The sequence below is a fragment of the Tamandua tetradactyla genome, chromosome 16 (assembly GCF_023851605.1).
Source record: "Tamandua tetradactyla isolate mTamTet1 chromosome 16, mTamTet1.pri, whole genome shotgun sequence".
Lineage (NCBI taxonomy): Eukaryota > Metazoa > Chordata > Mammalia > Pilosa > Myrmecophagidae > Tamandua > Tamandua tetradactyla.
The window spans coordinates 3,104,143-3,116,487 of NC_135342.1; the positions used below are offsets into that span (position 1 = coordinate 3,104,143).

General features: G+C 38.6%; 1 protein-coding gene across 1 annotated transcript; it reads right to left on the reverse strand.

Moving 5' to 3' along the window:
* Nucleotides 1-262: 262 nt before the first annotated feature.
* LOC143658570 (sulfotransferase 2A1-like) lies at nt 263-11,455 on the reverse strand. Its single transcript, XM_077130666.1, has 6 exons — nt 11,060-11,455; nt 9,560-9,777; nt 6,234-6,360; nt 3,104-3,198; nt 2,005-2,185; nt 263-924 (listed from the first exon to the last, which is right to left on the reverse strand). The coding sequence occupies exons 1-6, from the start codon at nt 11,226-11,228 to the stop codon at nt 812-814; spliced, it is 903 nt and encodes a 300-aa protein (XP_076986781.1). The 5' UTR covers nt 11,229-11,455; the 3' UTR covers nt 263-811.
* Between the last annotated feature and the right edge of the window lie 890 nt (nt 11,456-12,345).

Below are 12,345 nucleotides of genomic sequence, written 5' to 3' on the forward strand. Positions count from 1 at the left end.
TTCCTGGTTCCTCTAATGCTTATTCTAGGTTACCTGAGCTCTGGGTCTTTTTTCAGAAGTCAGAATTTGTTAATTCCACAATTGGAATTGGTTAAGTAATTCCTTGCTGCTAGTAGAGTTTGTTTCCTTTCCCCTAAGGTAACCAGCCTGCTCTGCCCCTGGGGGAGGGTATCCAGCTTCCATGGCTTGGAAGTCTTACAGTTGTGTGTAAGATCTTAGCCGTTCCACTTGTTCCAGGCTGGTGTATGCTGTGTGTCTGGTCACTGACGATCCGCCCCCCACCCCCGCAGTTGTTTTGTGCAGTTACTGACAATATAATATTTGCTCCTAAAGATTAACTAAATTTCACACCTCACTATACTGCTATCTTGTACTGTGCTCCCCACCCCCCCACCCCACTGCCTGCAGAATCATTGTTAATAGTGGGAAAAGGGAGGAAGAAATGTCATCGGTGATGATTACAGACAGGGTACTGGTGAATACAATGTTTCCATTCTTACCTTAACTAATATGTCACAGAGATTTCAAAGCATTTCCTTTTATTTTATAACCTGGGTAAAATTTATGTGTGATTTATAACATTTTCATATGTTTTCCAATTTTTGAATTATTATAGAAGTTTTTGGAGCTAGTTTGCTGTGAAATTGATGAGTCCCTCAATTGTTTCCAATTTAGAAATATGTCATTGAATTATAGCATTAAATCATCGAGGATGCAGTGACAAAGGTTTTGCTTCATGTATGGATGGATGTCCATGCAACAAGAAGTTAAGGAAGTCAGTATTCATGCTTGATTAAGGAATATTAAGACATTATTCCCATGGAAATAGCTTTTGAGGAAGCCCTGCCATCTTTTCTTGGTATATTTTATCAAAGGTTTCACTCTGGGCCACTGTGAAGTGATTTTTCCAGTCCCCAGTGATTCCTGTTAAAGACAAAACATAAGTTTCATAGCACATTCATAAATAGGGTCTCAAGACCTCATTCAACCTTCTGTGTCTGTCCCTGCTTCCCTTTCATCCTGAATACTGAACTAGAAATTGTACACAACATAGCAGAGTGGTTAAAACTTCTGATCTGGAGTCAGCAATTGTTTCTAACCCTGGACTTCTAGTTGCTTGGGATATTTGAGCCCCAAGTTTGCCAATGGTTAAATAGGATTTTCCTAATACTTGCTTGTAGTAATACCATGAAGATCTAATAATAATGAAAGGCAACAACAACATAAAAATACCTGACATAGCTTATGCAATTCTTATATGCCAAGCATTGTTTGAGTATTTTACATTCACACCTCATTAATATTCACTTGATCACCATAAGAAAGTGGTTGTTTTTCCTTCCAAACCACATTTATACCTCATCATATGAGGAGAAATGGTTTTTCTTATTTTTCAATTCTGCTTACAAGTTATGCATTTCTTTCCTTTTCACTCTCACCCTTGAATCCCATAGCAACCAGCTACACGACCCAGTGCATCTCCAAAGTGCAGCTTCCCCCCACCATCACGTCAGTCACACTGGGATTCCATAACACTTATCATAAAAATCTTGTTGATTTCAACTTCCATATAATGATCCTCCTAGTACTCTGGTTTGACTGCTCTTTGACCTTATATTTTCTAAAAGCCATTTCCTTCTCCCCATAAGTTCCTCAACTCACTGTTACACACCCTATATCACTTTCTTCCTAATATGCATTGCTCTTTAAGCAGCTCAGTGCCACACATCCCACTCTCAGAACCAGATGCTATAATTCTACATCATTCACATTATCACTCAATTTCCCCCAAAAGTTCAAGTCTATTGAGACACACAATACATTGGTCCTGCCTCCTTTTTCACATGCTTAATGATCCCTGAAATTTTTAGACTTCAGATGATTCTTATGCCAATATAAGTATTGAAATACTACCCTTGTTCTATGTCCTAGTGCATGAATAAAAGCAGGCAGGGAAGTCTCTACACATTTATTTCATGATCTAAAATGAGAAAATTCTCTCACCTTTTCTTAACAATTGTCCTTTGCTGTGATCTATTATGTAATCTGGTAGTTGAGAGAAATTACTCATTTTGTTATCCTTCATGACCTGGAAAGATGCATTCTCCAGGACTGAGTTCAGTTCTTCCGGGTTTAGCTTCTTGCCCAAGAACTGGCTGATCACCTCTATACGGCCCCTTATGTCCTAGATTAGGAAACACAAATATCAGGACATGAAAATAAAATTCAGCAGAGAAAAGTGAAAAAGAAACAGAGGCACAGGGGAAGGAATTTATCTCCTCTTCCAAAAGGAAGGAGGAGACATACGATGAGTATGATTAGGTTGTGTCCATCTAGAAAAGGATCAAAATGGGGTAAGGCTAAGTTGGATTAGAAAGAACACCAAAGACAGTTGGATGTAATGGAAAGGTGGAAGGGGATAACCACTGTTAAAAGATACTCAAATCAATATTTTTACTCTACACCAAACCACATGATGTGTACCCCTCTCATCTAATCAACTTATAAAACTCCAAATTTTGTTTCCATGCGGAGAATTACCTGGTCTTCAGAAGTCTTTTGAAGTGCATTAACTGAAGGAAGCTTTCATCTCCATTCAGGTCACCGTGTTTGATACAAGCTACCTCTTCCTATGAGTATATTTGAATATTTATATGTTCAGTCCATGCCAGAATCACTCTTGCGCTCTCTCAATCTAGGAATGTCTAAATGTTTCTTGTACCAATCTAGACCTTGCCCAGCCCCATCTTTTTTCCATTCTAACACTGCTCCCAGTTCCCAGGCTGCATCTGGTCTTTGGCCACAGAAATGTTGATACTTCTCACAAGTATATATCTCATCAAGTCATTCCTCAATGCATGCCTTAAATGTTTTGAGAAGAAAAAAATAACAAAATTAGGAGAAGAAAAAAATTAAAAAATTAGAAAAGAATTCATGCCCTACATATCTATGGCAATGAAGAAAGGGTGGGCAATAACTCTATTGATCTCCTGATTGAGTTAATGTTCATCTGAAAGGAGACATTAGAAAAATTAAAAATGAAGGAAAGTTAGGCACTATAAAATGGGGAGAAAGAGAATGAAGTTTTTTGAGGAATGGTCACCTGAGACAAGTCCTCATAGGTGACTATCAGGAAATTCTCTTTTCCTCTCATTGTCAGCCATCCACGAATATGATCAAACCATGATCCATACACCACTGGAAGAGAAGAAGAGAAAAGGTGATGTTCTAGTTTGCCAGCTGCTGGAATGCAATATACCAGAAACAGAATGGCTTTTAAAATGGGGGATTTAGTAAGTTGCTAGTTTACAGTTCTAAGGCTGAGAAAATGTCCCAATTAAAAAAAGTCTATGGAAATGTCCAATCAAAGGCATCCATCCAGGGAAAGCTACCTTGATTCAAGAAGGCCGATGAAGTTCAGGGTTTCTCTATCAAGAGAAGGCACATGGTGAACACAGTCAGGGCTTCTCTCTCAGCTGGAAGGGCACATGGTGAGCCTAGCATCATCTGCTAGGTTTCTCTCCTGGCTTCCAGTTTCAATGAAGTTCCCCGGGAGGCATTTTCCCTCTTCATCTCCGAAGGTCGTTGGCTTGTGGGCTCTCTGCTTCATGGTGCTGCAGCATTCTCTGCCTTCTCTGAATCTCCTTCATCCTCCAAAATATTTCCTCTTTTATAGGACTCCAGAAACTTATCAACACCCACTCAAGTGGGTGGATAAATGTCATCACCTAATCCAGCTTAACAACCACTCTTGATTAAATCACATCTCCATGGAGGTGATCTGATTAGAATTTCAAACATGCAGTATTGAATAAGGATTATTCTACCTTTATGAAATGGGATTTTGATTAAAACATGGCTTTTCTAGGGTCCATACATCCTTTCAAATGAGCAGAGGTGGCATTTGGTTCATTCTTACCTGCTCAATTGCTTGTAAAATTCTGACCAATTCACATGTGCCATTAGTTTTTGTTTTTGTTTTTGTTTTTTGCATGGGCAGGTACCAGGAATTGAACCCAGCTCTCCAGCATGGAAGGTGATAATTCTGCCACTAAGACACCATCGCACCACCCTGTCATGACTTTTTAAGGAGTAAATGAGTGAAGCAGTAGGAGCTATTTTCCATTTTCTCTCATTTTTTTTGTGAAATAGTGTTCTGTACTTACACATGGATGGCCAATCATTGGTTGCTTTGTGCAATAAAATATTTTAAGACCATTTCATATGAGAGAAGTTAAATTTGGAACTACAAAGGAAATTGAGATAGCAAATTAAAGAGTTAGTATGTTATGGACTTAATACATTGAGGAGTCAGTGTTTATGCTCTTTCATCTGTGAATAGTTCTTTCTGGGGAAAAGCATATTCTTTCTTATCAGGAGAAAATGAGATTAATTGTAGCAGATACTGATATTCTGTCTGTTCTTCATCCGCTCTAAGTCTTTGAAACAGCAGATTTTATGAAAAATTTTCCTCACACAATTTTGTTATTCAAATGTTCCTACTTTAAGAGGTTGTGTGCTAAATTTTCCTATTACTTAAATGTTGTTGATGCATTCAGACTGAGGCATCTGATCTATGCTGACCAGTGCCTCTTCTCTTGAGGTTTTGATTTTGACATCAAGAAAAATTGCTGTCTCTCTCAAAAATAAAATATAGGTTCCCAGATCCATGTATTCTGTGCTCTTTTTCAGTTATATTGACAGTATAATAAAAACATATGCTGAGAAGCAAAAGGAGAAGACAAGGAAAATTTCAAGCAGAAAAAAGCAGAGGTGCAAGGTGTTCTGGTGGACTTCAGCATTCCATCTTTTCCTTAGTGACATCTGGGCAAATTCCTTTATTGGATTCACTGATAAACCATGGCATTTTCCTAATTTCCTTTTTGCTAGAGTAATTCATTAGTGTAACTAACAAACTATCAGTGGATGGGAGTTGAGAGGCCACTCTGAAGGTCACTCCTATGCAAGCTTCAGGTAGACATTGCCAAATCCCAACCAAACCCACTTCAGCCAATCCTAAAGAACACCTATGGCAATATATGAGAGTCTACAAAGGTTCCACGCACTAAGGTAGCTTTCCAGAAACCTATAACCTCCAGATGGGTCCATGGAGCAGAAACGTCCTGAAACCTACAGGGCCCAGCATGTCCAGAACATCAGCTAGTTGCATCTCCTACCCCATATTACTGACAGCCCTTTCCAACATGAACAATTTAGAATGGCCATAACCCAAATACTCCTACAGGGTGAGATAGAATGATAAAAAAAAATGATGGTGGAGTTATACAGAGAAGGTAGGGCTTAACAAACAAGTATGATTTGTTGAATCATTGTATTGCTATTTCTTTAGTCTCCAGTATCTTAGAACAGCTAGGAGTAAAAACTTAAAATTGTAGAATTGTAACCCATACCAAACTGGGATCTTTTCTACAGCTAAAAGCTGTGTTGTGCTTTTTTGAAATTAAAAATTTATTGTTTCTAGTGTATATGCTATTTTTCAGAAAAAAGAAAACAGTGATAATAATAATATATATACATATTCATTCTAATCTCCAATGTTCTGAAGGAACTAGAAGGAAAAAATCTGAGATGATGGTATGGTGGCCTATGAGAAACTTTGGGATCTGTCCTGTAACTACTTGTTGAGTGCTTTGAAAACAGTTGCTGTCTTCTTTCTTTGCTTTGTATGTATGCTTTATTATACAATAAAAATTTAAAAACAACAATTAATACTTTCCTTTGGGTTTGGATCCATTGTAAGTAGGAACTTTTGGTGAGGAGGAACTTTAGTTAAGTTGTGATCCACCTCATTCGTGGTGGGTCAAATTCTGTTATTGGTTTCCTTTATAACAGAAAGAGAGAGAAAGCCAGGGAAATAAGACACGGAAAGTAATAAGATCTGGAAGACAAGGGAGGTACCAGCAGATGCCGTCATGTGCCTTGCCCTGTGACAGAGGAGCCCAGGAATGCCAGGAGCCAGTCTTCAGAAAGAAAGCATTGGTTTGATGATTTCTTAAGTTGGACACATTTAACATTTTCAAAACTGGAAGCTTGTAATGTAATACATTCTCATTATTAAAATCCAACCTATTTCATGGTATCTGCTTTGAGTAGCTTTAGCAAACTAAAAGAGAGACAATGTGGCTATTTAAACTATGAGACAGTGTTAACCTCGATTTGAGGTGCAGGCATTCCAGCAACCATAAAGAATCCGTATTTTGAATTAGACTCACCATTTCCCTGAAGGAACCAATGAAAGTATTGTTCAAATGACTCTGGATTTTTTACAATCTTCATTGCTTTCCAGAAATGATAACCAGAAGTAATAACATCTCTGGGATTTCTGATTAAATAAATAATCTAAAGTAGAAAAAGAAAAAATAAAGTTGAGAAATAAATGAATCCAATTCCTCTGTTCATAGATCTTGGAGAATGGGGAAACAGCCATTTTCCAGCAAAACATTTGGCTATAATTCAGTTGTCTTACATCCATTCATTTAACAATGTTTGCTGATAATCCACTATGTGCCAGAAATTTATTTAGATACTGTAGATAGAACAGTGAACAAGACATGGATTGTTTCTTCTCTCAAGGATATTTCAAAAGAAGTCAAGGGATGAATGCTTGATATTTTGAAGAGAAAATTATGTTATGATGTTTTGGTGCCAGCGTTTAAGCAGCCCTTGGGTTGTGAATTAAGAAATCTGAGTTGTGCTGAAGGTTGTCCCTAACTCCCTATTCAATCCTATTCAAGACATTTCATGCACCGGGTCTCAGCTTCTTGCCCACAAGTTTTTACTAAATCAGCATTTCCCAGTCACCAATCAGACACAGATGCTAATGGTCAACAGTATATAAATGTTCTATTTGTTATAAAATTCAAACAGTGGGAAGAATAGCCTTATGCCGCTGTATTGGGAGAACTCAGAAAAAAAATAAGCTCCAGGGATTCTGAAAACAAAATAAAGAAGTAGTTTTGTAACATGAAACATGAAAATCATCTAGATCTGTTGGATCAAGTTTGTATAAAGTCATCTGTAATTCTGATCAACACTCAGACCTGCCCAGTGTCTTCTCTTCAGCGATGTGAGTTGTCCATGTGAATAAAATATATGTATCCTATGCCATTTATTGTAACACATATATTTATATATATGTAATAATCATGTAAATGTCTTTGTAATATTTTTACAAAGAATATATAATTACACATGTAGTTCATGTAAGCATTTTGTAAGACATCATTATAGATATATCAACATACAAGGTATATGTCCTGCAAGTACATATATTTACTGTACATAAAGCCAATATTTATATAATACAGGTAACATTTATATTAATATATATAATGTATACACATTAACTATTTTCATTAGCACACCTATTTACTGTTAAAGTCACTTCAGCCTTTCTACAATCATGTAAATGTGACTTTGCTACTGTGAGCATTAAATGTAGGTGTGATCATTAGATGCTGGTGAAGGGCATTGTGATGAGACAGCACAGAGCCCAGAGTCAATGTTTGTTGAAAGGGCACAAAGGGGATGCAGGGCAGAGGGTCCGTACGGGGCTCTCTTAGGCTCGTGCTCTGCTGAATTTTGTTTCTTTCACGTTTTCAGGAGAGAAGCACATTGACATGGAGAAGTCCTGTCCTTTACTAGGCTTTTGACCTTGAACACTAGAGAAAAGTTAAATATCAGAGTTCATGATGAAAATCAGAGCAGGGGAGGCTCAAGGTCTAGTGAGCTTTGGCAATGATGGAGGGGAGGAGAGATTTTGCACATATTTTGAGAACATTATGGAGAGTCATTTGCCTTTAAGCTTCTGGCATTAAAAGACCCTCAATGTGTATTGGTTCCTAAATATTCCTTCTTCATCAATTTATTGTCTTGCCATAGTATCCAGGTCCCTGAGATCTCTGCAAATAACCAGTACCCCTCACTACTCTATCTCAATTCTCTCTATTTAATCCTGTCAAGAATAGTAATGACATAGGATTTCTTATTCTGGTGTGAGAGAGTAGCTGGTATGATAGAAAACTATAAAAGTAAATGAAATAGTTTAGACAACAGTTTTCAGGCAATTGACAAGAGACTGAGCAGGACTCCAGTTCACAGGAGAAAGGAACCTAACAAGTTGAGACCTTGGTCCCTCATTCACAACCAGGGGATAATTTCAGCTGTGCTGAGAAGGAAGAGGTCAGATTGGGGCAGCTGGAGTGACTGAAAAATGGACAGAAAGGGACATCAGAAAGGAGGCAGGTGTAGAGAGATGGAGCCTCAGAAGTCTGTGTCAGCATTCTCTGTAAACTGAGGGTAGCAGGTGGACTCTGTGCATAGAGCAAGGTCACTGGAGACTTTCCAGATGGCAGTAACTCTTAACAAGTGACCCGCTAGAGAATAACACAGCATTGCAGACAGTCAGGGAACTGAAGTAGCCAGAAAACAATACAAACATTGCACTTAGTGGGGAAAAAAGGTAAGGATATCCTCTAACTTCTCGTCAGAGAAAATATAGGCTGGAAGGAACTTGAAAGCTGCATTTAAAGTGCTCATAGAAAACATGGGCACACACGCACACAACCAATTACTCATAATTCTTTATCCAGTAAAATTGCCCTTCAAAAATGAGAGTGAAATAAAGATCCATTTTACAAATATGAAGGCTTAGAATTTCTTTCCAGGACCCATATCCCATAATGAAACAAAGCTAAAACAAATCCCTGAGTCCAGAGCAAATGATTATGGTTCTACAGGAAAGAATAAAGAGCCTGAGAAACAGTAAGTGAGTAAATACAAAAGTAAATCTTTTCTTTCCTCTTGTAATTCACTTAAAAGACAAACAACTATTTAAAGTAGATCACTATACAGCAGGTCTATAATAAGTATAGAACTAAAAAATTAGAGGAAAACTGCATACAGACAGATGATGGGTAAGTGGGATTACACATTTGCTAAGGGTTCAAGATTTGGGAAGTCATAAGTGTAAAGTGGGAAAAGGTAAGGGGCATTCTGTGGTCTGGATTATGAAGTGGAAAGTATCAAGAGGTATGATACTAATTCCAAATGGGCTCCGCTAAGTTAAAGAGTCGTATTGTTGATTAACTATTCATGATAAACAATAGAAGATAGTTCTGCAGCTAATAAAAAACATAAAATGGGATCATAGAATGAAGAAGAGAAGGACGCAAAAGAGAAATGAAAACATAAAGTAAAAATGCAAAAAGAAAACCCAATGATATTTATTGTAGACATTAACCCAAATTTATTCATTATAATGTTAAAATGTAAACAAACACCCCAACCAAATGACACCTCCATGACCAACTCACTGTTGGATACATTAGGATGGGGTGAGACAGAGGTTTACGTAACTAATGAAGACAGTATTTCCTGGAGTCACACTAAGGAGATTACTTAGAATCTTATAGTGGAGCTTGGAACAAGATTGTCTAATATGCTCACTTTAACGAACCCCATAGTAATTCTGTCCCTAAGGCACAGGCATACAGGACAGCCAGAAAAGTTAATAGTGTCATAGCCATTGCCCACTCACCTTGGCTTTGGAATTGAAGAATGACTTGGGGAAGAGATGAATGGGGAGGTGGGAGCTATAGTAGCGTGGACATTTTTCTGGTGGATGTTTCTTTATTTCCTCTACCCAAATCTCAGACTCTAACCATGGTGAACGATGATAGATTGGAACAGACTGGACCCAGCTTGGGTCTCCTTTGGTGTGAATCAGACTGAGGATCTCCACCAGCCAATTTGTTCCTAGATAAAGGAAAACAGTGCCACCTATGTCAATTTAACTTTTTGTCCCTACATAAAACACCATATCTTAAAACACTTTCTAATTTCACCAGCAATGGCCACATTCATAAATTCAATTAATGTTTACATTCTGCATCTTCTTTCCTGAGCAGCATTTGATCCGTGCTCCATACTTGAGACACTTGCTCATCTTTGCCGACACCTCACTCAGGAGCTGTTCTTGCTCCTACAGCTCTATCTCTTCTGCTCCCTTCTTATCAAATATACCATGTTTCACCCCTAGCCAGTTTACTTTTTTCCATATTTATAAATATAATGAGAGTGAATGTGAGGATTTCAGAGGTGACCAAGAGAAAGATTTGTCCACTAGATGGTCATAACACAAAAAGTGTATATTGACAGGTGTGTGTGAGAGGGGCAAACTCTTACAACAAGAAACATTCCAGAGGCCAGTGGCACAAAGGAACCACCAGAGAGGAGGCAAGATAAGGGGGAAACTGCCAAACTCCTAGGGGGAGAGGAGAAAGAAACGGTGCTGCTTATATGTCTAGACTCAGTAGAGTAGGGAGCATCTGGACAGAGAGCTCAGAAGGGCCAGGGGAGTTTGGGGCCTTATAAGTTTGGGGTTTTTATTTTATCCATGGTAGACATATATTTTATTTAGTTCTGTGGCATATGCAAAGCAGGTTAACCAGAAATGGGTAAAATTTGCTTGCCTGAGCTGTAATTTAAAGCAAACGAATGTGTAAGAATTTAAGTTTGGCACCAGGGGCCTTTTGTGAATATCCTGATCACTGAGGTGATTACAGGTTCCACAGTCACTCTAAAACTGCCTCCAGCCTCCCCTCATGCTGCTCTCCCACTCCTTCCCTCTCACCACAGGCAGCCCTATCTTACAGTTTCTGCAGTATGTGTTTTTTTCTCTGGACTTCACCCACCACCCTTCCTCCCTCCCCTGCACCCTGCACCTTTTCTGTTCCCTCTTCATCCTACAATCTCACATTCATTTTTGATATCACAAGGTAGATCCTTCATTGTTTTCCAGAAATACTTCATCAGTGTCCCCCCTCCTTATGACCACAAGATCACCAGCATCTGCTTTAGGATTCTCTCGTCCAGGTCCCTGTTATCCGTCAGCTCCCTTTGAGTTATAATTGCCTGTCTTAGCGCCTCCCTGGGACAACTCCTGCCACCAGCATAGCCTACTTTGAAGCAGGGAGAAGGCATTCAATTGCTGACATCACCCCACAGCCTTCCTCCCTCTCTGATCCTGCCTCCTTACCTGACTTTGGGTAAGAAAGTATAATGACATCTTCATCCTTCACCACAAATTCCTCCCGCAAAGATGTCAGGTTTTGACAAACGGCAGTGGGGAAAGGAATCCCTTCGATCCACAAATAATCAGTGTCAGTCGGAACTACTTCCTTACAAGCTGGGACTGGTTGTTCCATTGTTCACAATCTTAGATGCAGCTGGTTCAGTTGGCTGTTGCTGAGGAGGAGGATATTTGAAGAAAGCCAGATCAAGTTGCAAAGGGTAGAGGGACTGGGACAGACCAACCTGCAGCTTGGTGAGGTTGCCTTCTAGTGTCACAGCTATTGACAAGAGAGGGTAACAGGACATGGTTCTCCACAGACAGCTTGAGTAATCATAAGCAAAGTACTGCTAACTGCAGTTGGGGACGGAGCTCCAGCAGGTCAATAAACAAGCAGAGAATAGAAGAAATGTGAATGTGATTTCACAATGAAAGGAATTTAAAAATCATGAAAGCTAAGTTGTTGCTTTTAAACCTGCCCTAAGGACACAAATGTGACCATTCATGATGGATAAATTCTAATGGAAATAAGCATTTTTAACACGAATTTAATGTGCTCGGTGTGAAGAAACCTCAAATGTTCCTTATAAAGTAGTTAAAATGATTATTTGAATGGGAAGTCCTGGGTGTTTAGATGTGCAAATTGTTTTGCATTATAAATCCTTTTGATTGTCTTCTATTTTTAAATTGTGTGAAGGTAACACATTTTCAGCTTAAGGAAAAAACCTTTCTGGTACTCTGATTCTTGGTCTTTTCCCCTGGTTCCACTCCAGAGATCCAGGGGAGCTTGTCTGTGTTTGGAAAGGTCAGGGAAGTGCTCACTGGTGCTCTCTTTCCCCTAGACTCTATCAGAACTTTTTTTAATGTCAACAAGTTGTTCCAAGTTGTCTAAGTGTGTGGAGTATGGATGGGGGAGAAAAGGTGTTGAACAAAGAGGGAAAGCATGATGGGAAAAGGATGCTAGGTTTGGTAAATCTCTTTGCTCTGAAAAAATATATTTGCAATTTTTTGTGAATAAGAATGGTTTCAAATATTTGAAACATGGAACTAAACCACATGGAGTTATGCTCAATATACAAAATTTAAGATGATTTGACTTTAGAGGTGTGGTGCAAACCCTTAACTTGGAGACTCTATGGAAGTAGTCTAAATGGGAGACTAAAAGATGATAACATTCACTAGGTTTTGTTTTTTTTAGCTGAAAATGTGTTCCCTTCAGACAATGTACAAATATAAATCAATCAGAAGGATTT

Excerpts from the sequence above, each read along its gene's own strand:
- LOC143658570 (XM_077130666.1), bottom strand. The coding sequence starts at position 11,228 with ATGGAACAACCAGTCCCAGCTTGTAAGGAAGTAGTTCCGACTGACACT. Across the intron at positions 3,199-6,233 it reads TTGGTTCCTTCAGGGAAATG|TGGTGTATGGATCATGGTTT; the intron begins GTGAGTCTAATT and ends CTTCTCTTCCAG. Across the intron at positions 925-2,004 it reads AGGACAATTGTTAAGAAAAG|GAATCACTGGGGACTGGAAA; the intron begins GTGAGAGAATTT and ends TGTCTTTAACAG.